This window comes from Schistocerca americana, chromosome 2, assembly GCF_021461395.2.
Source record: "Schistocerca americana isolate TAMUIC-IGC-003095 chromosome 2, iqSchAmer2.1, whole genome shotgun sequence".
NCBI lineage: Eukaryota > Metazoa > Arthropoda > Insecta > Orthoptera > Acrididae > Schistocerca > Schistocerca americana.
In genome coordinates, this window is record NC_060120.1 from 729,499,667 (window position 1) to 729,526,612 (window position 26,946).

Here is a 26,946-nt window from a genome sequence, read left to right on the forward strand (position 1 = left end):
TTCAGGCATTTGTGGTATCATCTTGTATGTGTCTGTTTCTGCTTGTATCCATCGTGCATGCCTGTTATGTTGTACCGGGTTTGACCATATGTTGCTCCAGAAGTGTTCCATGTCTGTTATGTTTGGTGGATTGTCTATTTTAATGTGTGTGTTATCTATTGTCTGGTAAAATTTCTTTTGATTTGTGTTGAATGTTTGGTTTTGTTTCCTTCTATTTTCACTTTTTTTTTTTTGTATCTTCTGAGTCGTTTGGCTAATGCTTGTAATTTCTGCTTCTTTTCGTCTAATTGCTCTGTCGCTTCTTGTTGTGAGATTTTACCTAACCTTTTTCGTTTTTTTTCTGAGATTTCATTTCTTATAAATTGTGTTAGCTGTCCGATGTCTTTTCTCAGTTTTTCTATTTTGATCTGTAGCCTGTGTTGCCATGCTGGTTTTGTGGGTTTCTTCTGTGTGTTGGTTGGTTCTGATCTCTGCCTAGTGTGTATATTTAGTGTAGTGAGTGCTCCTATATAAACCAGTAGTTGTAACTCTTCCATAGTTGTGTTTTCATTTATTTTGTTGTGTATGATTGTGTTGATAGTTTTTATTGTTGTTTCGACTTGTGGGTTATTTGGTGGTCTATGCAAGAATGGTCTAATGTCTGTATTTGTGTCTTTGTATTCTATATATGTTAGCTGAAATTTTTCTTCTATATCTAACATCTGTGTCACTTCGTGTTCTATTTGTGCTTGTTCTGGTGGCTGTCTTAAGATTTCGTTTTCCTCTGATTGTTTAATTGGTGCGTGTTGTTCTTTGTTTGTTTGCTCTGGGATGTTTGAGTCCATTACTGTATTTTCTTCTTCTTCTGATTGCACATTATTTTGTTCCAGTATTTGTTGTACTTGTTGTTTGATGTTTTCTAATTCTGACTGGGGTATCCTGTTATTTTTTATTATTACACGGATCTGATCAGCTAGTCATTGTTCTGTTAAAAATTTTAATTCTGGGTATCTGGTAATAAATGTTGTGTATACTTGTGATCTGTATCCAGTTGTGTTGGATCCTAGGTTTGTTGCTTGGTAATAACAGAACATGAGGTGTCGATTAACTTCATCTGACCATCTCATCCTCTGTCTTTGTTTTCCTTCTAGGGTGGTTGCAGGAAGCATATCCTGCAAAACACCTCTATTTGGATTTAAATCATTTTCCAGTTGGCTAGCAGTGTCGTTACCATTGTGGGCGGGCATAGGGTTCAAGCGTCGTCCCCGACCATGACGGCGCTTGTCCGAGGCTTCTTTAGTTCTGTCCTGAACCAACTAATCACACTAAAAGGGAGGTTAGCCCTATTAGTGGTTTGTTCTTTTCATCGCCTTTTACGACTGGCAGAACATACCGGAGGCCTATTCTTTTCCCGGGCCTCCACCGGGATTATTATTATTATTATTATTATTATTATTCTGTGTCGAGTTGAGATTCATTGGAAGAATTTTAAGGAAATGTAATTCATCTATGAAAGAAGTGGCTTACAGAACAAACAATTGTTTTCTTGAGTATTGCTCATCAGTCTGTAAACCTTACGAGATTTGATTCTTAGAAAATACAGAGAAGATCCGATGAAGATATGCATGTTTTAATGTGAAATTGTGTAGTCAGCATAACGTTACGGAGATGCTAAACGAACTCCAGTTTGAGATCCTACAATACAGGCATTTTGCATCACAAAGACGCTTACTGTTGAAATTCCAAGAGAATATATTCCAGGAAAAGTTAGGCAGGATATACTTCTTCCCACTTACATTGTGCTAAATGGACACAACAAGAAAATAAAAGAAACTGGAGCTAATTCAGAGGTTTACCGACAGTCGTTCTTTCCACAAGCCATTTACAAGTGCAATAGGGAAGAGGAAAAGATGTGGTACAAGAAGAATACCTCACTACACACCATCGGGTGGCTTGCAGAGTATAGGTGTAGGTGTAGATGCAGATGCAGATATAAGTGTTTCAGAGAACACCATTCAGTGCAAATGTGGGACACGGGGCTTTGTAACAGATGACCCCCACATGTTTCCAAGCTGACCCAGTGACACTGTCAGGTATGTTTGCAGTGGCATGGGATCATTAAAATTGGACCATGGATTGTTCAAAATGAATCACCTAGTCAGTTGAACTACATTATTTGTTACATCCAGTCAATGGTCGCATCCAAATATGCCATCATCCTTGCAAAAAGCTATCCCCAAAGGCATATTGCACCATGGATTCAGGCCTGTGGCTACAGTATTATGCTGTGGGGGCATTTACCAGGTCTTCCTTGGGACCTGTGGTAGCAATTGAAGGCACTGTATTCATTCCTGCTTGGTGACTTCTCCGATGGTGATGGCCTCTTCCATCAGGATAACAGTCCATGTCACAAGGCTAGAATTGTGCAACAGTTGTTTGAGAAGCATGATAGTGCTAAGGTTGCTGCTCTCATAGCACATCTGAATACTGGTGCGAATTTAGCAGGCAGTAGCATTGGTGAGTTGTCTCTCTGGCCACATCAGTGTGTTTGTTTGCCCTGTGTTTACGGCAACTACCAGTAGCATTCAGTCAGCAGAGTCATTGGCAAACTGTCATAGTAAATAATTTTACGGATCAATCATAAGGTGGAAAATATAGTCCAGATATATATATATCTGGACTATATTTTCCGCCTTATGATATATACAGGGTGAGTCACCTAACGTTACCGCTGGATATGTTTCGTAAACCACATCAAATACTGACGAACCGATTCCACAGACCGAACGTGAGGAGAGGGGCTAGTGTAATTGTTTAATACAAACCATACAAAAATGCACGGAAGTATGTTTTTTAACACAAACCTACGTTTTTTTAAATGGAACCATGTTAGTTTTGTTAGCACATCTGAACATATAAACAAATACGTAATCAGTGCCGTTTGTTGCATTGTAAAATGTTAATTACATCCGGAGATATTGTAACCTAAAGTTGACGCTCGAAACCTCCGACGTTCAGTTGCGTGTTGTAACAAACACGGGCCACGGTTGGCGAGCAGCATCTGCAGGGACATGTTTACGATGACGACCGTGTTTACAAGTGTGGCTGTAGTGCACTGTTGTGGTTTGGTGTAGCTGTCGCAGTGTCCGCATGTAGCGCTTGCTGCTATTGTTATTCTGCATTCGTCTCCGCACGCAGACCAACTGTAGTACACCGTGTTACCAGATGTCTGTGATAGTGTAGTGTTGTAGGAACTGTGACCATGGTGTATTCGAACTCTGAAAAGACGGAGATGATACTCATCTATGCCGAGTGTTGACGAAATGCAGCTGAAGCCTGCAGGGTGTATGCAGAATGGTACCCGGACAGAGAGCATCCAACGTGCCGCACATTGCAAAACATCTACCGCCACCTGTATGCAACAGGTATGCTCGTAGCACGCAAACGGGTCCGTAACAGGCCCGTCACAGGAGAAGTGGGTGCAGTTGGTGTGTTAGCTGCTGTTGCCATGAACATGAGTACACGAGACATTGCGAGAGCCGGTGGACTGAATCAAAGTAGTGTCATGCGCATACTGCATCATCACCGCTTTCACCTGTTTCATGTGTCACTACATCAGCAATTACATGGTGATGACTTTAATCATCGAGTGCAATTCTGTCAATGGGCATTAACAGAGAATGCGTTGCAGTTCTGCCTGTTTACCGATGAAGCGGGTTTCACAAACCACGGGGCAGTGAATCTATGGAACATGCATTACTGGTCCGTGGACAATCCTCGCTGGCTCAGACAGGTAGAGCGACAGCGACCGTGGACTGTAAATGTATGGTGCGGAATCATTGACGACCACCTCATTGGTCCTCACTTCATTGCAGGGGCCCAAACAGCTGCAACATACATTGCGTTTCTACAGAATGATCTGCCAACGTTGCCCGAAAATGTCCCACTGGAAACACGTCGACGTATGTGGTATCAGCATGATGGTGCACATGCACATTCTGCAATTAACACTAGGCTGACCCTTGACAGGGTGTTCGACGGGCGTTTCATAGGACGTGGAGGACGCATAAATTGGGCAGCCCGTTCTCCTGACCTTACACATCTGGACTTCTTTCTGTGGGGTACGTTAAAGGAGAATGTGTACCGTGATGTGCCTACAACCCCAGAGGATATGAAACAACGTATTGTGGCAGCCTGCGGCGACATTACACCAGATGTACTGCGGCGTGTACAACATTCATTACACCAGAGATTGCAATTGTGTGCAGCAAATGATGGCCACCACATTGAACATCTATTGGCATGACATGTCGGGACACACTCTATTCCACTCCGTAATTTAAAACAGAAACAACGTGTGCACGTGTACCTCACCCCTCATGGTAATGTACATGTGCGACAGTGAAAAAGACCAATAAAAAGGTGTTAGCATGTGGACGTAATGTGCTGTTCCAGTCTCTTCTGTACCTAAGGTGGAGTGGTACTCAAGCGTCAACTTTAGGTTACAATATCTCCGGATGTAATTAACATTTTACAATGCAACAAACGGCACTGATTACGTATTTGTTTATATGTTCAGATGTGCTGACAAAGCTAACGGGGCTCCATTTAAAAAAACGTAGGTCTGTGTTAAAAACATACTTCCGTGCACTTTTTTGTATGGTTTGTATTAACCAATTACACTAGCCCCTCTCCTCACGTTCGGTCTGTGGAATCGATTCATCAGTATTTGATGTGGTTTACCAAACGAAAGCGTTGGTACATTGATAGAAACAATAACAAACACACACACAAATTTCAAGCTTTGGCAACCCATGGTTGCTTCATCAGGACAGAGGTAAGGAGAGGGAAGGATGAAAGGATGTGGGTTTTAAGGGAGAGGATAAGAAGTCATTCCAATCCCGGGAGTGGAAAGACTTACCTTGGGGGGAAAAGGGGACAGGTATACACTCGCGCGCACACACACACATATCCATCTGCACATAACAGACACAAGCAGGCATATGACTCCTTATCCTCTCCCTTAAAACCCACATCCTTTCGTCTTTCCCTCTCCTTCCCTCTTTCCTGATGAAGCAACCGTGGGTTGCGAAAGCTTAAAATTTGTGTGTGTGTTTGTGTTCATTATTGTTTCTATCAACGGACCAACACTTTCGTTTGGTAAGTTAGTTTTCTGAAATAATAGCTGGTCACACGAAGTGGCCCAAGGTTTAATTAAGTTGCTGACCAGATAGTTCAGCTAAAGGCGGTGGCATATAATATTATTTGAAGTTTGATTGTACTGAAATAAGGTTATCAGTAATAATAAATAGTCGTTATCAATTGGAGCCCTACAGTAAGACAGTTCAGTTGAATTTCCCACCATGCACTGCATTCAGCTTCAAGACAAGGGATAAGAAAGAGATCTACGAGACAGAAAACACCAAGAGTGCTAAAGACTGTGACATTGCATAGCGAACTCATGTTGATGTCTTGGCCACCAAATTTACATGAATTGAACCCTATGGAACACATCTGGGATGGTATCTTGTGACCAGAAACCACCAGCCCATATTTTATGGGAATTGTATGACGTATGTCTGATGCCATACATCGCCGGAAATGTACCAAGGACTTCTCAAAAAATCACTGCTGTATACTGCCCCAGAGGTGGACCAACAAACTGTTAGGCAGGTGGTCATAATGTTTTGGCTGATCTCTGTGTACTGAAAAATAAACATTAGGTGTACCTTATCAGAAATCTACATGCATGTCTATATGCATTCCTCTATAAGCTTCCCTTATTTCTGAAACATGATCTTACACTATATCCATTATTACTCTAAACTGAACTGGAGCAATGTGCTTGTATCAAGGTGTCTCTCTCTCTCTCTCTCTCTCTCTCTCTCTCTCAACAAATTTAAAGATCTGTAACACAATAGGTTTGACTTGTTAATGTAAAACCGGTCTTGTTTGCTCTGTAATACCCAACATGAAAACTACAGTGTAAAAACATCTTTCACCATAGTAGGCTTACAGAAAAACCAGTGCTAATTGTTCAATACTCGCGTTAAGGCCCCCGTAAACGATCATAGGGGTTTGACAAAGTTACTCTTATCTAGCCACAGATTTACCAAGTACACATTCAAACAATGTTTGTCAGTTAAACCTCATTTTGAAGCAGACACTGACCGTCTTCATAAATATTTTGACAGTAATGAGAATGGCCATTAATGCAGACAAACCAGTCCTGGGATTGATTTTGGCACTATGTTTAAAGAAGAAGAAGAAAACAGGACTGTGGTCTAGTGAAGGCTTAAAATGAGAGATTTGCCTATCAGTATCTGCTAAAGGAAATATTACCCTCAGAACTCGATGATATCAACTTTCTTCAAATGAATAATGAAATTTTTTAGAACTTCTTAAGACCCTCCTAAAGGAGCAAACTTGTGTGTCGAGTTCAATATTATCTAGCCACATATGTGTCAAACAAGCCTGTACATGTACCAAGAAAGCTTGTAATTTATTTCCTTACTTTTGAAGCAGAATCTTTTTGTGTATGCCGTATTTTGGCACTAGTGGGAATGGCTACAAATGGAGGTAAAGCATCTGTAGTAGCATGGAGAGCTGCATCAAACCACAACACTGACTCTAGCAGTGTGTTTAAAGCAGAAGAAAACTAGATGCTGGTCCAGGGAATGGTTTAAAATGAGAGATAAATGTACAACTGAAAACATGTTAATGGAAATATTACATTCAGAACCTGATGATTACATCAATTTTCTGTAGATAGACAGTGAAACATTCAATAACTTATTTAGCATTACTTTGCCCTCGTATTGAAAAAGAAGACACAAGTATGCAAACATTTATTTCCTTCTACTTATTCTTCTAAGACAGTTCATTAAAATATCACAATGCAGGAACATATAGCTAACATTATCTGTGGAAGAACCAGAGAACTTCAATTTCTTTTCTTTCATTCCACTTGTATGTGACTGTATGCCTAAAATATTGCTTTTGTTCATAACCTTTTCAAGTGTAATAAATGACTGAGGAAGATGTTATGCCTCTACCATTTTGGTAATTTTTAGTGCAATTTTGTTTTTATACTTGACTGCAGTTTCCATGGTTGTGGAAACTCATGATATAATGAGATCAATTCTAATAAAACAATTTTTCACTAAGCATATGTGGTGAAACACCATCACAAATAACATCCATTATCTTGTCCAACTTTCTGGCAAACATGTCAAACACGATCTATGCTCAACAAACATGTCAAATAGCACTGTACATGGTCAAATATTTGGCAGGCCTAGTTAAGTTGACAAAATGTTTGATCATTTACAGTGGCCTTTATGGACAGAAGCGGCCCACTAAAGACCTCAGGCTGCAATAATATTTGTATGCCAGTTGTGTATTAACCCTGATCTCTGGAAGGTTTTAAACTTATATTTTAATTTTGTAGATCTCTGGCTGAGGCTGAAAGAGCGACCAGGATTTGATCTGATTCTGGATGACTCATCAAAAGAATTCCTTTGGAAACTAATTAAAGAATTGGATGATGTTGAATTTTATGAGTTACATAAACCACGAAATCCATTGATAATATTTGATCGTTATAAATATGTTGATCCAGAACTTGGTACAGTTTTAGAACCTGTGAGTATTTCTGATCTCAAGTTTCAGTAATTAAATATCTAGTTTACATGTGTGCATGCTTCAGAGTAAGTGATCTTGTATCCAGCAGTGGGATGCCTAGTCAAGTAATGACATTTAATATTCAACCTGTTGTGTGTATTTTCTGACGCAACTGTTGTCATTCAAGCTACTGCTATGTCATATACTGGGGTAACACTCTAGTTGTAATTTAAATATGAAAAATTGCCTGCAAGTATTACATCTATTGTCTGCTTTGCCCTAATATGTCTGTGTAGTTCGGTTCCATTTTTTTGCATAAGGAAATACCATGTAAAACATTTTCTGGGTTATGTTAGCAGTGACTAGTGCTAGTGTTAGTGCTAGATTATTTAAGACTAAAAATTGTTTCAATGGAAATCCGACATTTTCTAGATTGTGTGATAGCTAACTCAGAGTCTAAGATATCAGTATTGAACTAATAATGTACAGGGTGGCGCAGATGGATCGGGTGGTTTTGAAGTGGACTGTACGTCTGGAGGGGGGGAGCCAGGTGTTCGGCGACTTCGTCCTGTGGTGGGGGGGGACGGGAAGTTTCAGTTGCAGGCTGGCAGTCAGTCGCGATGGCTACGTGGTCCGTTGAGCATCGTGTTTTCGCAGTGGAAGAGTTCATACGCAATAACGAGTCAATTGTTGCTGTGACGCGTGCCTTTCGCCGGCGTTTCAACATCCCACCTCGCGGTAGTGTTCCTAAGCGAGATACGATATTGAGTTGGGTGCATAATTTCCGCACTACTGGTTCATGTGCTCCAAAATGGACGCCTAGACCGCCAATAATAACAACGCCTGAGAACGTGGAGCGTGTGAGACGCGATGTCACTGCGAGCCCACGTCGATCAACGAGACGTCGTGCTCAAGCTCTTGGAATGTCACGTCGGAGCCTTCAAAGGATTCTTAACAAAGAACTGAAATTCCACCCCTATAAAATCCTGTTGGTACAGAAGATTCTCCCAACAGACCATCTTCAAAGGCTTCAGTTTAGCCAACAGATGTTGGAGTTATTGGAAGATGTAAACCTGATTATCATGATGTCTGACGAGGCTCACTTTCACATTAACGGATACGTAAACAAGCAAAATTGCCGTTACTGGGCCGACACTAACCCAAGAGATCTACACTAACGGCCTCTCCATAGTGACAAAGTGACGGTTTGGTGTGGGGTTTCTAAGGTAGGGATAATTGGTCCTTACTTTTTTGAAAATGAAAGGGAGCAGGCGGTTACTGTTAATTCGCAGCGTTATGTGAACATGATTGAAGATTTTCTTCTCCCACAACTTGAAGAGAACAATTACGACATGGGCAATATGTGGTTCCAACAAGACGGGGCAACTGCACATACCGCTAGGATATCAATGCAAGCTGTACGCGCTCTGTTCCCTGGCCGTTTGATTTCCCGTAATGGAGATGTCCATTGGCCCCCTCGCTCACCGGACCTCACGGTATGTGACTTTTTCTTATGGGGCTATTTAAAAGCAAGGGTCTACATGAACAAACCCCGGACCATTCAGGAGTTGAAGGCAGCAATTCACACCGAAATCACATCAATTCCTGGTGATGTGCTTGAGCGGGCAATGCGGAACGTTAAGGACCGACTCCAAGAATGCGTCGCTCGAGAAGGAGGGCATTTGATGGATGTAATTTTTAAAAACTAACATTACTATTTTTTTGTTAATAAACTTCCATTGTAACTACACGTTTTGCACTTTATTTCAATCCAATACCTTTACAATTGACAGTTTGACAAGTATTTTAAAACCACCCGATCCATCTGCGCCACCCTGTATAATACAAAATTATTTATATTCTAAGCCGTCCACTTCATCTTTACATTGAGAGCTATTACATAAACATGGATGAGGCAATTTGATAACAATTTAACTAGAGATTCCTGTAGAAGTAAAGCCTATTGTGCCTATAGTTGTTCCCATTTTTTTATATCACTTCATTGCACTTGTAACCTATTTCAGCCACACAACTGTTTCATTCTTTAACTCACCATCATAAGAACCAGGCAAATTAAATTGATGAAAGGTCTACAGATTTAAAATCTGTAAGGCACAAAATATTATTCTTTCAGAGCAACTGGCTTGGTATTTTGTTTTCATGACTGTGATGATGGAATATCTCAAATGTGCTGGACACTCAGACTTTTCTAAAATCAAATAATGTCCAGGTTGTAATCAGTTATTATAATTTGTAGTTCTCAATGAGATGGCCACAATACTGGCTAAACAAATATTGCCCAAGCTGGTTATTTGTGCTTGTGCAATAAGACTCGCCCGCATTGCCACTTGGGAACCTGTTAGTAACATGTTTAAGAGATTAATATTAATAAATTATAAAACAAGAGTCATTACTTGAAAGAAAAAAATAATTATTCACTCTTACATGTGTTTACAATGACATGAACATCTTAACACACCAAGAACAGGAGGAGGAATGGTAACAAAGGAGGTGACAGAAGAAGAAAGACAGATAAAAGATGTAGATGACATCAGAAATTTAATGTAATCTATTTCTCTTCCTCCATATTTTGAAACACCATGGATTCATAAGGAAAAAATGCTGATTTGTCACTATAGTACCTCCCATTTACAAGGTTAAAATCTTTTGACATCTGGTGTTTGATACTGTAGCAATTTGTTTGTCTGTTCCATATTTTACTCATTCGTACTTGACAACCAGTACAGAATGCATCATGAAGTTAACAGAAGTGCTGAATTGGTGTTGTTGTGGTCTTCAGTCCTGAGACTGGTTTGATGCAGCTCTCCATGCTACTCTATCCTGTGCAAGCTTCTTCATCTCCCAGTACCTACTGCAAACTACATCATTCTGAATCTGATTGGTGTATTCATCTCTTGGTCTCCCTCTACGATTTTTACCCTCCACGCTGCCCTCCAATATTAAATTGGTGATCCCTTGATGCCTCAGAACATGTCCTACCAACCGATCCCTTCTTCTAGTCAAGTTATGCCACAAACTTCTCTTCTCTCCAATTCTATTCAATACCTCCTTATTAGTTATGTGATCTACCCATCTAATCTTCAGCATTCTTCTGTAGCACCACATTTCGAAAGCTTCTATTCTCTTCTTGTCTAAACTATTTATCGTCCATGTTTCACTTCCATACATGGCTACACTCCATACAAATACTTTCAGAAATGAGTTCCTGACACTTAAATCTATACTCGATGTTAACAAATTTCTCTTCTTCAGAAATGCTTTCCTTCCCATTGCCAGTCTACATTTTATATCCTCTCTACTTCGACCATCATCAGTTATTTTGCTCCCCAAATAGCAAAACTCCTTTACTACTTTAAGTGTCTCATTTCCTAATCTAATACCCTCAGCATCATCCGACTTAATTTGACTACATTCCATTATCCTCATTTTGCTTTTGTTGATGTTCATCTTATACGCTCCTTTCAAGACACTATCCATTCCGTTCAACTGCTCTTCCCAGTCCTTTGCTGTCTCTGACAGAATTACAATGTCATCGGCGAACCTCAAAGTTTTTATTTCTTCTCCATGAATTTTAATACCTACTCCGAATTTTTCTTTTGTTTCCTTCACTGCTTGTTCAATATACAGATTGAATAACACTGGGGAGAGGCTGCAACCCTGTCTCACTCCGTTCCCAAGCACTGCTTCCCTTTCATGCCCCCTCGACTCTTACAACTGCCATTTGGTTTCTATACAAATTGTAAATAGCCTTTCGCCCCCTATATTTTGCCCCTGCCACCTTAAGTATTTGAAAGAGAGTTTTCCAGTCAACATTGTCAAAAGCTTTCTCTAAGTCTACAAATGCTAAAAACATAGGTTTGCCTTTCCTTAATCTAGCTTCTAAGATAAGTCGTAGGGTCAGTATTGTCTCACGTGTTCCAACACTTCTACGGAATCCAAACTGATCTTCCCCGAGGTCGGCTTCTATGAGTTTTTCCATTCGTCTGTAAAGAATTTGCGTTAGTATTTTGCAGCTGTGACTTATTAAACTGATAGTCCGGTAATTTTCACACCTGTCAACACCTGCTTTCTTTGGGATTGGAATTATTATATTCTTCTTGAAGTCTAAGGGTATTTCGCCTGTCTCATACATCTTGCTCACCAGATGGTAGAGTTTTGTTAGGACTGGCTCTCCCAAGGCCATCAGTAGTTCTAGTGGAATGTTGTCTACTCCCGGGGCCTTGTTTCAACTCATGTCTTTCAGTGCTCTGTCAAACTCTTCACGCAGTATCATATCTCCCATTTCATCTTCGTCTACATCCTCTTCCATTTCCATAATGTTGTCCTCAAGTACATCGCCCTTGTATAGACCCTCTATATACTCCTTACACCTTTCTGCTTTCCCTTATTTGCTTAGAACTGGGTTTCCCTCTGAGCTCTTGATATTCATACAAGTGGTTCTCCTTTCTCCAAAGGTCTCTTTCATTTTCCTGTAGGCAGTATCTATCTTACCTCTAGTGAGATAAGCCACTATATCCTTACATTTATCCTCTAGCCATCCCTGCTTAGCCATTTTGCACTTCCTGTCGATCTCATTTTTGACACGTTGGTATTCCTTTTTGTCTGCTTCATGTACTGAATTTTTATATTTTCTCCTTTCATCAATTAAATTCAATATTTCTTCTGTTACCCAAGGATTTCTACCAGCTCTCGTCTTTTTACCTACTTGATCCTCTGCTGCCTTCACTACTTCATCCCTCAAAGCTACCCATTCTTCTTCTACTGTATTTCTTTCCCCCATTCCTGCCATTTGTTCCCTTACGCTCTCCCTGAAACTGTGTACAACCTCTGGTTTAGTCAGTTTATCCAGGTCCCATTTCCTTAAATTCCCACCTTTTTGCAGTTTCTTCAGTTTTAATCTACAGTTCATAACTAATAGATTGTGGTCAGAGTCCACATCTGCCCCTGGAAATGTCTTACAATTTAAAACCTGGTTCCTAAATCTCTGTCTTACCATTATATAATCTATTTGAAATCTGTAAGTATCTTCAGGCTTCTTCCATGTATACAACCTTCTTTTATGATTTTGAACCAACCAAGTGCTGAATATTAATGTATTATTGGTGCAAATTTCTTCCTCTAGAGCAGGCAGTTCCAGCTTGTGTGCCTGCTGGTGAGCAGCTGGGTGCCTATGGGGGGCGTGGTGGGTAAACAGCTGATGCACGGATTATCGAACTGTTGCCTGTGTGACAGTTTTAAATCAGCTGAGTGCACACAGTTAGGGGATCTTTTTCCTTCATTTTTCACCTTAGGGGAAGTAATTTGTTTTTGTTTACCCGTCAGATCACAGCCAGTCCAAAACATTATCTTACTTGGTTATATCCTACCTATAGCTATAATCCTTATAAAAGACCATCTGACTATCCTGTGAATACTTTACAAAAATCCTTCGCCTCCAGGATGGCTTTACATTCTTCCCCCAAATCTGTTCCCAATGGTTTGAAGCAATCAGCTATCCACAACCTTCTCAAATACTGTGACATAATCATTCTCCACACTGACAGGAACTTAAGTATCATGGCCACAAAACACATTGATTGCATGGCTGGAGGTTTCTGCCAGTGTTATGGTCACCCTAATTCAGGTTTTCTGTAGCTCTCATAAATGGTTTCAGGCAAATTTCGAATGGTTCCTTGAACAAGGCCACTGCCGATAACCTGTACTCTCCTCATTACAATTATTCATATGTCTCTATATATGACTTAATTTTTCCTCGTGTTAAACTGAGAAATCCTGTATCATTGTAAAATGATCCTTGAACAAATTAACTCCTAAAAAGTCCTAAGAAGTTGTGGTCCTTGATAAAATCAGTAAGTGGATCAAAATCATCTTTTTAGTGTCTCACCTAAGAAGCCAATAAAGAAAAGACTGAAACAATGATTTTGGTCCTCCAACATTGTTGCAGGGCAAAATCATAATGAGGTTCCTTCTTTCACTCTTTACACAAATGTCAAAATGAAAGACTTTAAGATAAGTTACCATGGAATCAGAAATCAACTAAAATTGCTTGATGGAAGAAAGCAATTGAATCATATGATTTTATACTAGTTACACAAAAGAGCTTGCTCCTCTTTGATGAGCAGTAGTTTCTTGTAGAATGTTTAAATGACAAAACGTTGCAAACAAGGAAACAGGTAGGGTTTATGCAGGGTTTATGGAACATATTTTGTGCTCGTGTGTTATGAACTTTTTGGAGAATGAAGGGCTGTTGATAACAGCACCCAGGTTGATGTCATGTTCCTTGACCTACAGAAGACATTTGATACAGCTCCACACTGTTGCTTAGTGTTCCAGATACGAGTTTATAGAATGTCAAAGCAGCCTTGTGGCTGGATTGAGAATTTCCAAGTCAATACAAGTTAATGTGCTGTTATGAACAAACTGAAATGTGTATCATACTGTTCTTGTCAACAGCTTCAGTTTTTCACATTTGAGCTATTGTGACTTTATCTTAATACAGTGTGATTTGATGATATTCACTTATTCTTTGTGCTTGTTATACTTAGTCTGCATGTATGTTTTTTCAAGACCAAACAAAATGCAATCAAAATGGATTTCTCTTTTTTAATAGGATGAAATTCCAGAAGACATTTATCCATTTCACCAAATAGATGATATAAAGAATGGAGTTATGGGTTCTTGTTCAACATATCATTCAAGACGTCAACTAAAGGAAGACCTTGCTTCTCTGTCATACACAGACATTATTTCAAGGTAATTTTGAAAAAAAATAACCAAAAAACTAACAACTTTGTGACCAATAAATTATAGCTCATGATTCGAAACTTGAGTACTTTATTAATTGGCATATGGCTGATCAAGGCTATATATGAGGAAAAGAAAAGAACAGGAATTTTTGTTTCATGGAAGGAATTTTATTGATTTGTCTACATCAGTGTTATGCCCTTCAAAATGTTCCCCATTAGATATTATACACCCATGCCAGTGCCTTTTCCAATCCCCAAAACACTTCTGGAGCTTGATGTTTGGGGTAGCCTTAAGCTCTCCATTAGCACATTTTTAATTTTATCTATGCTTGTAAAATGAGGGCTCTTTACTGTTTTCTTTATTTACAGGAACAGAAAATAGTCATATGTGACTGTATCTGGAAAATTTCGGGGCTGGGGCATAATCACATTACTGTTTTTGACAGAAAATTCATGAACAATCTGTGAAGTGTTGCTGCTGCAGTATTGTATAAAAGGCATGAACTGTTTTACTACAAATGTCCCCCTCCCCACCCCCATCCCCTTCTTATTTATCATTCAACCTTGTGGCAAGAACTCGTGGTGCATTATTCTACTTGAATCAAAGGACACAGTAAATATAACCTTCACATTTGACTGCATTGGAACTTTTTTTGTCTTGTGATCTAGAATGCTTCCACTGCTATGACTGAACATTAGTGTCAGTGTCACATCTGTAAATTCAAGTTACGGCATCTGTTATAACACATGTTAGTAGTTCTGCATCATTGTTCACTTCATCTAGCTCTGCTGTTTTTGTTCAAAATTCAACAATTTTGGTGCAAATTTTGCTGTCGCAAATCTCACATCCAAAAGTCTGGACCAGTTTTGTGACAACCTCTTGGTATGCCAGTATCATCTGTGATGTCTCTGTTTGTGATTCGGTGATTGTTCAGAATCATTTCTTTAACATTTTTCCATGACTTCATCAGTTGGTGATGTGCCATTTGTCTTCACAATCATCTCCAAAACATTTATACCATTCATGAATACTTGTTCTACACTTAACAGACACCATAAAAAGCAGTATTTAACATTCTAAAACTTTGTTTTACTTTATTCCTTTCATATAGCAAATTTAATACAAATTCTGTGATCTAATTTTATACAAAATAAATAACTGTCAATACTGCCAAAACACTTGTAACACTTTTTGACAGCTGAAAACAGACCAAATATCCAATATGGCTAGCACTGAGCATATACATTTCATATGTTTACCAACACAACAATGAAAAAATTACACAAATTGGACTATACACCATGTGAAATTACAAAATTCCCATTACATTTTGAACATTTTTTAATGTAATTGAATGAATCTTTGTGAAATTGAAATTAGTTGTACCAGCTTGGGAGTCAAGTAATGTTTCTTTTATTTACCCTTCTACATGAATCATACTTTGCCTTTTACATTCTTATAGCAGTATTTTAGTAGCATAGCATCATACCCAATTGCAAAAATCTGCCAGGTTCAGTTTGTAACTAGTTCACGTGGTACCCATGGAATGTGTGTTATATGAAACGCATATTTCTAGAGCAGCCTTGAATATTGACTCTACTGTGCTGACAGAGGCATCCATCTGTCGACAATAATTGACACTGTTGCCTACTTGTTCCAGAGGTGAATTATGAAACACACACTCTGTTCATGGCCCATTGTAATTCATCAATATCTAATTGCTTTTCTGTTCATGCACATGACCTTTGTTGGTTTTCATTTTCCCATTTGCATTGACATTTTGTATCTATGAGCACATTTACTGTACTCTTAGGATTGGACCCACAGCTCTCAGAGATTTTACACAAAAGAAGTTTGTAATGCTTATGTACTGCACTGTGTAAAACAGCGATATGAAGTTTAAAGTTTGGAGACCTGTTAACAAAATCTAAATGTGGGTCATTGTAATAGTTCAAAATTGGCACTCAGCATTTATATGCTTGTGAGGCATGGGTGTACTAATTTGAGGTAGACAGTGTGACATTCATGCATTTAGATCTTCCCATAAATGCTCCTTATGTAAAAGTTAAGAGAGGAAGTAATGTGGAGTTTCTTCACTGCAAGTGAGAACATTCTTAAAGTAACTCTTGAAGAAGTCAGTGTAGCAGCAACATATTGATACACTAGAATATACTGTTCTATGTTCTTTGAAAGAATTCAGGAGAGGTGATCTCTTTAGGATGTTGTTCTGCTATAACAACAACTCCAACACAATCACCTCCGCATCCGCCTTGCAGTTCAGGTCTTACTCCATATGGCTTCTAAAATTGAAAGGGACTATCCATGATAGTCATTTCATTTCATCCTGAAAAGTTATATCTACCTATGAAATCTCCCTGAACAAACTGAGCGGTTTGGGAACAAGGATTAAGTTATACAACTCTCAGGAGAGTGCAAAGTAAGAATTTGCGAAGAAAGCTTCAGAAAAATAAGAAATTTTAATTATATTCAGACATAATTGTCATAAAGTAGTGTCACTATAATATAAGAAAATGTTTATTTGACACTACAGTAGTGAAGCCATAGTCACAGTACATACAATTTTTCTTTAAAAATGTGCTGTTACTATGGCTTCACTATTGTAGTGTCAAATAAACATTTAAATTTGAATTACTGTCCCAAAACAATCATTGCATATTTTTAGTACAACTTTGAGGTGTAAAATACTTGAGAATGATTGATTAATTATTTTAAGCTCATAAAATGCATTTAAAATGTCTGTGGTCAAATGTGGATGATTGTTGGAGTATAAAACTTCTTAAGAGGAAATTGTATTGCAGAATACAATCTACTAGAGTTCAAAAATTTCATGCTACATATCTGCACGGCCTTTGCAGAGCCAAGACTTGAAATGTTGGCATAGATGTGAATGGTGATTTTACATGTAATATATACATAAGATTTGAAACATAAATATAGTGATCTAGTGTCATTCACATATTATATAAGTTGATAGAATGTAGGCTCCACCAGATTTCACAGTCAAAAGCACAAAAATTGATTTAAACTTTCAGCATCAAAATTATTCTGCAAGGATCTCATAAAAGTGAGAAAGATAAAAATATTAACAATTTGTGGTCTCTTCCCTTGTAACAATGTATTCATAAAGTGTGCTTCAAAGTCATGCACACATGAAATGAGCAGTCGTTTTAAGGTTATAAGCAAACCTCAGCCTTGAGAAGAAAGTTGCTTTCCAATTTCGACATTAAACAAGCCAACTGTGGCCTTCTCATTTATGACATGCAAAATTTCATTCCAGGTTGTCAAAACCACAAATTTCAATAAGAACTACTGATTTCATTTAACACTGTGTCCCTCCTTATATGGAAATAAGACTGCAGTTAACAGAGTCAGAGAACGTAGAAGTACAGTGTAGTCAGGAATGGATTGAGACAGGGCTGTGGTCTCTCCTCAAGTTATTCAATATCCACATACATAACAGAAACAGAAATTCCTGGATGTAAAAATGAGTAAAATAGGGAGGAAGATAACCACGTAATTGTAGAGCATTAATGCATGGTACACAGAAAAATGTAACAGAAAAATGTAACAGAAAACCATTAACACTGTATTTTGAGCTCTTGTTTTTTTTGTAGTAAGAGTACTCGTATTCACACACACACACACACACACACACACACACACACACACACACACACACACACACAAAACCACCACCACCACCACCACCACACTGACATCCAAATGTACATGCTCATGGTAGCAGTGAGACCAATTATTGAATATCGATTATTGAAAATAGTTGCCTGACTGGATGGAGGGGTGGGGAGGTGTGTAGGGACAACATAGTAATAAGCATCTCAGGCATACAGAAACAACTGAAAGAACTGAAAACAAATGAGTCACCAGGTCCGGATGGGATCCCTGTTAAGTTTTACAAATAGTACTCTGTGACACTGGCCACTTACATAGCTTGCAATTATTGCCAGTCTCTTGCCCAGCGCATAGTCCCTTGTGACCGGAAAAATGCGTAGGTGACTCCTGTATATAAGAAGGGCGAAAGAATGGATCCGCAAAACTACAGGGCCAATACACATATCATTGGTTTTCTGCAGAATCCTTGTAAATATTCTCAGTTTGAATATAATAAATTTTTTTGAAACCATGGAGCTTAAGTCCATGAATCAGCATGGTTTTAGAAAGCATCACTCAAGTGGAATGTTAGAACTCTGCTGCAAGCAGGAAAACTGGAAAACCTTAAAAGAGAGATGGAAAAGAATCATATGGACCTCGTAGGAGTTGCTGAAGTAAGATGGTATGGATGTGAAGAGTTACAGTCAGATGAATATGTATTGTACTACTCAGGAGGAGAAGTAAAAGGAATGAATGGAGTAGGAATGATTATGACAAAGAAATTGACTAAATGTGTGGAATATATGGACTATGCAAATGACCGGGTTATTAGTGTAAGGCTGAAAGGAGCACAAAAAGATTTACTGATTGTCCAGGTGGATATACCAACTTCAGAACATGATGACCAAATTGTAGAGGTAACGTACAATGTAATAGAGAGAATAATGGATGGAAATAAAAAATGCTGCAAAATAGTAATGGGAGACTGGAACTCTATTGTGGGAAAAGGGAAAGAGGGAAACATAGTAGGCAGTCATGGTCTTGGAAAGAGAGATGATAGAGGTGAATGGCTAACTGACTTCTGCAGGGAAAGGAAGCTAATAGTGACAAATACATGGTTCAAGAATCACAAGAAGAGGCTCTGCACTTGGAAATCACCAGGGGATAAATACAGGAACCAAATCAATTTTATACTGGTAGAAGAAAGATACAGGAATGGAATCAAGAAGGTGCACAGATTACCAAGTGCATATATTAATAACAAACACAACGTACTTACGGCAGAAATAGAAATAAGAATGAAAAAACTGAAGAAAGCATCCATGGTGAAGAAGTGGGATCTAGAGAAGATAAGATCCAACAAAGAACAAATTACAGAAATGCTGTCATATGAGTTTCTAAACACATTATGAGACAAAAAAAACCACCTGATAATGCCAGCGAGTACTGGAATGTGCTGAAAGAAGGAATCATTAAAGCAGGACAGCAAAATATAAGATATGTAAAAGGGAAAAGGGCAAAATAACCATGGGTCACACAAGAAATGATTTCCAAGATGGAGGAGAGAAGAAAATTTAAAAACATGAACACTGAAGATGCAAGAAAGTTGTACCGAAGGTTAAATAATGAACTGCGAAGAGAAACAGTGCACGCTAGGAAAAAATGGCTAAAAGAGGAATGTGTTGCAATTGAAGAACTGGACAGGGAGGGAAGATATGACTTACTATACAAACAGAGTAAAGCCTATGACATGGGATCAAAACAGAGCAGGAAATGCTACTATGGAAATTTTGAGTAAAGACAGGAGGTAGTGTACAAACATCGTGACGATGTCTTCCAGAGATGGGAAGAATGTCTAAAAGAGCTATATGACACAGATCGCAAACCAGAAACTGGAATTTGAATCACTCAACAGTGTAAGTGATGACAAGAAAGGACCAACCATCATAATGGAAGAAGTAAAGTCTGCCATAGCTGCAATCAAAAATGGCAAAGCGGTAGGTACAGATATGGTACCGGGAGAATTATTAACATGCTTGAACCAAGATGAAATAAGAGAGATATTGAGGTTATGTAATAAAATATATGACAGTGGTGAATGGCCTTAGGACTTTTTGACAGCTGTAATGATTCTATTACCGAAATAACAAGGAACGAAGAAATGCAGCGAGCACAGGACAATCAGCCTCATTTCACATGCAGCCAAAGTGATGTTAAGAATAATTAATACGAGACTTGAAAAAGTAATGGAGGAGAATCTTGGCGAGAAGCAGTTTGGCTTTAGACAGAATATAGCACCAGAGAGGTAATAGGGCTCCTACGAATCTTGGGAGCAAGGCTTATTGAAAAGGAATAGACCTATACATGTGCTTTATCGATCTAGAAAAGGCATTCGACAATATGGCTTGGGACAATCTGGTGGCTGTAATGAGGGAAAAGAGAGTGCACTGGAAAACCAGAAGACTTGTAAATTCATTATATCTTAATCAAAAAGCTTCAATTAAAGTGGGAGGAGAAAGTACAAACTGGGTCAGACTAGGAAAAAGAGTAAGACAGGGATGCTGTCTATCACCTACCCTTTTCAACCTCTACTTGGAAAATATGATTGACCAATGCTCATTAGATGACAAAGGAGTAGAAATTGGAGGAAGAAGAGTAGGGTGTTTGAGGTTTGCTGATGACATGGTCCTTCTAGTCACAGGGGAAAAAGAATTACAGGATTTAGTGGACACCATTGAAGCTAACAGAAAAAATTATGGAATGAAAATTAACATAAAGAAAACAAAAGTATTGGCACTAGGAGGAAATAAAGAAATAAAAATTATGCTGAATGGAGAAATATTAGAACATGTGCAAAATTTTAAGTATCTTGGAAGCAGGATTGACACGACTGGAAGTGCAGCACAGAAATTAAAACAAGGATAGCAATGGCAAAAGAGACATTTTATAAGAAAAGGAGAATTTTCTCTAGCAGTTTGGACAGAGAACTCAGGAAAAGATTCACAAACTGTCTTGTATGGAGTGTTCTTCTGTATGGCGCTGAAACATGGTCTTTGAGGAAGAAAAACAGAGAAAGGCTGGAGGCTTTTGAGATGTGAACATGGTGGATAATGGAAAGAATAAGTTGGCTGGACAGAGTAAAAAATGAAGAGGTACTGATAAGAGTGGGAGAGAAAAGACAGTTACTACATGTAATAAAAATAAGAAAAAGAAATTGGATTGGGCATATATTAAGGCAGAATGACAAACTGATAAAAACAGTTTTATTAGGTTGTGTAGATGGGAAAAGGAAGTGAGGAAGAAAGAGATTTCATATAGTGGATGACATGATGGACAGTACAACATACAGCAGCCTTAAGAAGGAAGCAGTGGATCGCAGAAAATGGAGTGGCAAAGGACCTGCTAATATACCAGAAAACATGATGATGATGATGACGATGATGTTGGCAATGACGATGATGTTGGCAATGATGATGATGTTGGCGATGATGATGATGATGATGACGACAATGACGATGATGATGACAATGGTGACTGTCATCTCAGGGCATAATGGGAGGTATCAAAGCCCTGGTGAAGGATGTGTTTGAGCTTTTCAAGGCCATAGTGACTCTGGATTATTAGGAGAGTGTCAGTTGGTGGCTGGTTAACACATTTACGGTTGTTCAAGGAGCAAATGGCACTGGAGGTTTGTTTATGAATGTGCCGGATAGGATAATGTCTGTCAATAAAGGCTCTGCTAAGGTTATTGGTATATTTCAACAACTCCTGCTTTCCACTGCAGTTATAGCATCCATGGGTAGCAAGGGTGTATCGAAGAGGCTTTTTGAAATGGTAAGGGTGACAGTGTCAAAGTGGAGATTCTGTTGGTGTGCTTGGTATGTAGGAAGGTGGTTCATTGAGTTGAGAAGGACCAGGTGAAGTGGATTTGGGAACAGGTATTAAATGTTATGGAGGAAGGAGCAAGGTTGTCCATGCCGTGAATCCACATCATAAAAATGTCGTCATTGAATCTGAATCAGACAAGAAGGTTTAGTTGCTGATTGGAAAGGGAGGATTCCTCCTTAAATAAGTTGGTATAGAAAGGAGCCATGCAAGTATCCATGGCAGTACCATGGATTTGTGTGTAGATTTGGCTACAGTAATTTGGCTAATAGTAATTGCGGGTCAGGCTCTGGTTGGCTAGGAGGATAAGGGAGAGGTGATATGTCTGCTATCAGTTGGACACTGGGAAAGGGTAATGTTCCATGGTAACACAAAGCCATGGACATATGGAATGTTGGTGCATAAGGATTTGTATCCACAATGGCAACAGGTTGTCTGGTAGTAACAAAACAGGAACTGCAGAGCGGTGGTGAAGGATGTGAGCAGTGTACTGAATGTAGGATGGGAGGTTACAGACAATGGTTTGGAGGGGTTGATCAACAAAGTCAGGGGATCATTCATCGAGAGCCTTGTACCCAGCCACCGTGGTATAGCCAGTGGGAGACCTGCGGGGTTTGTAGAGACTGGGTAGTAGGTAAAAGGTAGGTATGTGGGAAGCTGCTGGTATGAGAAGGGAGATGGATTCAGGTGTCCGGTTTTGAGATAGATCTAAAGCAATGAGGAGCTGCTGGAGGTATTTTTGGACTTCTGGGATGGGATCATTGCCATAAAGTTTGTACGCAGAGGTGTTGGAAAATTGGTGGAGACCCTTAGCCATAGTCTCAGTGATTCATGATCACTGCGGTAGGGCATTTGCCTGTGGGAAGGTTGATGTGGTCTGGATTGGTTATGGATAGCTGTGTGTTCCATAGGAGTGATGTTGGACTCAAGGAGGAGGCATTTATGAAGGGAAGGTGAGGTCAGGTTAGAAGTGGGGAATTCCTGAAAGATAACCAGCAGATGACTGGATGGAATAAGGGGGAGGATCACACTTGGGAGGAGGTTGGAGTTACAAGATTCTATGTGGGATTTTAGTTGCCTGTTGTCAGTGGATGGGCAGTGATGAAATGTTTCCACATGAAAAAATGAGTAAAGAAAAGAAGGTCCTTTACAACTTCAGCATGTTTTAATTTAGGCTTTGAGCAAAAGGTGAGACTTTTAGAAAGTACTGAGATTTCTGCTGTAGTCAGAATTGTGGCAGAAAGGTTGGCAACAGTGTTATGGGATGTGTGTTTAGGGGTAGTCTGTTTCATGGAGGATGGAGGAAATGTTTGGGGACATAGAGGGTGGAGTAAGTCAACAGCTCATGGTCAGAAAGCTGTGGGGGTTGCCGGAGGAGGGGGGGGGGGGGGGGGGGTAATCAGAATGTTAGACTTTGTGTTGGTGATAGGTAGTTTCACATGGGCATAGGACACAAGTAGCTGGGACAGTATCCTCGGGGTTATAAATGCTATTCCAACTGTTGGAGGGCAAAACTCTATTGCAATGTTGACATTCAAGAAGTTGTGGTCACAGAGTAAAAGGATTTTTCAAAAGTAGTAGAAGCTGTCAGATATGGTTTGAGCTTTGATTGTATGAGTATGATGGACTAGGTTGGTGAGGATGAGGGACTGATGAATTGGAAAAGACAAAGATTCTTGCAGGAGGATGTGTGGCTGCCAGAGATGCTAGTTTTAATGGTAATCCCATTAGGTGAGATATGATGCGCCAGGCAAAGTTTCAGAAAGAGGACGTGTGCATGGCAATTTCCTAGGGAAAAGGACAGTTTTCAGAATTGGCAGGAGTAGAATGAGCATGGATTCATGTTGGATGGTTGGTGGAGAAAAGAAGTGGCTGAAAATTTGTTAAAGGTGGTAAAAAATAAGAATGTTAAAACATATAGTCAAAGCATTCCTAACAGTAATAAATGGTAAATATTGTATATGGAGTTGCATAGGAAGTTATAAGGAAGTTCAGCAAATGTTTTAAAGAAGCAGAAGGTAGCAGCAACATTTGTGAATAGATATGCTTAATCAAAAATTGACATTGAAGTGCATGACAGGAAGAGAGAGAGAGATCATACTAATCATACTATCCAGTCATAGGTAAACACATGCCATCAGCTAACAGTCAGTCAGGGCAGCATGAGCTGGTAGCACACCATACACTAATGCTCTATAGGTAAGTGGTTGTCTTTCCTTATTTTATGTATTTTTCCAATCAAGAATTTCCAATAGTGTTATACATTATGGATTTGGCTCTCTTCCATTCTATGTGCTTTTACTTTTGTTATTAACTTTCTTTACTTATCTACAGCACATTTGTCCATTCTTTATTCCTTAATATGTCTACACTTTCTTGTCCTCTTTGGAACCTGTATTCAACAACATTATGAAAAGAGTAATTGCTGCTCACCAAATAGCAGAGATGCTGATTTGCATGATAGGCACAACAAGAAGACTGTCAGGAAGTGAGCTTTTGGTCAGCAAGACCTTTATTGGAAATACACAGCATATACACACACTCTTGCAAATTCAGCTCACAAACATGACCACAGTCTTTGACTGCTGAGGCCACAATGTGAACAGCAGTGCATGATGGGAGAGGCAACCACGTGGTGGGGGTAAGGGGGAGGCTGGGGCAGGGAGGGGGAGGGATAGGAGGATAAGGCTGATGGACGGAAAGTGCTTCTTGTGGGAGCGTACAGCGATGAAGTGGAGAGAGGATAGGGCAGCTAGGTGCAGTCAAGAGGTTAAATGGTGGACAGGGGGGTAGGGGGTAAAGGAGGGAAGTAGAAAGACTGTGGGTGTGTTGGTGGAATAGAGAGGGCTGTGTAGCACTGAAATGGGATCAGGGGAGGGGCTGATGGGTAATGACAATGACTAGTGAAGGTTGAGGCCTCTCCCATCATGAGCTGCTGCTTACAGTGTGACCTCAGCAGCCGGAGACTGTAGTTATGTGTGCATGAGTTGCGTTTGTGTGAGTATGTGTGTGTGAGTTGTCTATTTTCGACAAAGGCCTTGTTGGCTGAAAGCTCACTTTCTGACAGTCTATTTGTTGAGCCTATCTGCGACTCAGCATCTCTACTACATGGTAAGTAGCAACTATGCTTTTTATAATACTGTTACATGCCATTCTGGATTTTCCGTTGTTTGATTTTGCCTGACACCTTTTCTTACATCCTATGACACAGTGCTCTTTTCCTTGGTTACTATTTTCTAATACATTACTATCCTCAATGTCTGTCCTCCTTTCTCTTTTTTCCTGTGTTTTTCTTACAAACTGCACTGCATGCTCTACTTACAAGCCACACTGTATCACCCATCTTGGCCTCACACAATAGATGGCTACGAGAGCGCACTGATTGTTGGTGCAGCATCTCATGTCCCACATTACTCCTACCGATATCATTAATCCTGTACCTTCGAATTGATCACTCCTCCTGTGTCCCTTTCGTGTATTTTCTTATGTTATTGCCCGTACCTTCCTGTGCCACGTGAACTTATATCTCATCCTGTCAGCCACCCCCCTCCCCCAGTCCTTCTCCTCCCTATTCCAGTTTGCACCTACTAACTTCACCTAATATAGCCACATCTGCCAACCCCACTTTTTCACACTTATCCACCCACAGACCTGCAACCCACATTATAATCTTTTTAATTTTTTCTCTGATCTCATTGGGTCTCCACACCAGTTTCAGGTGGTTTTAGCCTTTCACTATCGACCTACTCCCCCAGATTTCATCCTGTTTCCCCTTACTTCATCCATTTCATCCTTTTCTTGATTTTTCCCATGTGTCAGGGTGTACTGTCTTTACTCGAATCTAAGTCGCACTCGAATCTAAGCTGCACCTGAAAAATGAGACTCGAAGTCAAGGAAAAAAAAAATTTCCCGAATCTAAGCCGCGTCTGAAATTTGAGACTCGAAATTCAAGGGGAGAGAAAAGTTTTAGGCCGCATCTCCAAATCGAAACAAAGTTGGTCCATTTTAATATGAGACATATTTTAGGTTGAATGAATGACGATACAGCTACAGTAGTTTGGTTCGAGTCGTAAGCTTAGCAATTAAGCTTTACCAGGTAGCCTGCGTCAGGCGCTCCGTCCGTATTTATACGGGTGCCCTTCCTTTTTCACGTGCTTCGTCTGGTTTGAATTGATTGCTTATTTTGCTTTGATCTGATAAGTGCCGTTCTCTTTGTTATAGGTGTTTACGTCACTGTAAGCTGAAAATGCATTACTGTACTGTGTCATGCATTGTTTGCCGCATTCTGATAGTGCGTGTTTACGGCCTGTCGCCGCTCACGGCATGGTTTGCTTTTGTGCGCGCTACCGCCGTTTACAATTAAAGAAAGAGGAATCGTCTCATTAGCGAAACAATGGCAAGAGACTGCTATTTGTTGTTACTTACACTGCTGCTTTCTTTGATAATGATCAACAAGTACCAAATAATAGACTGCGTATGATAGAAGATGTTCTGAACGAGAGTTTAGCGAAAATTTTTCTCCGTTTGAAAATCTTTGCAGGCGCCTCGTTAGTACATTACATTCTGCACAGAAATTAGAGTCGTCTTAGATTTAAAAATCTAGTCAATTGCTGTGCTTCATTTCTGACTGTATCACTACTAGGCATAAGAATAATACGAATATAAACATGACATGATATATGTATTCTCCCGCGTTTGCTGTTCTCTCACTCTAGTTTCATAGTTTATTAGGCAGACAGGATTTAAATGAGATACCAGCAAACATGAAACAATACATGGCAAAATGTTTATATTCATATTATTCTTATGGTGACAAGAATACTGCATGTGATTCACAATTCATAAAAGTTCCTATTAGCAACCATCTCTTCTCACAGGTAGGAAAAAATTCAGAACGTAGAGTTGGCCATATTGACAAGTAGAGTTGGCCATATTGACAAACAGTCTTGCCAGTCGGATTTTCGTAGTACATTGAAATTTTGCAACATCCGAAGATGAACAATACGGAATTTGTATTTACTTCCTTAGATAATGTATGAAAATGCAGTGGTCAAAACT

The 26,946-nt window shown here is 39.5% G+C and overlaps 1 protein-coding gene across 1 annotated transcript in view; it reads left to right on the top strand.

Annotated features, from left to right (window-relative positions):
• The window catches only part of LOC124594743 (general transcription factor 3C polypeptide 1), a 370,793-nt gene that overhangs the window by 46,982 nt on the left and 296,865 nt on the right, over positions 1-26,946 (top strand). The window contains exons 3-4 of the mRNA XM_047133120.1: positions 7,430-7,623; positions 14,234-14,376. Coding sequence (XP_046989076.1) covers positions 7,430-7,623; positions 14,234-14,376 — 337 coding nt within the window. The remainder of the gene's footprint in view (positions 1-7,429; positions 7,624-14,233; positions 14,377-26,946) is intronic.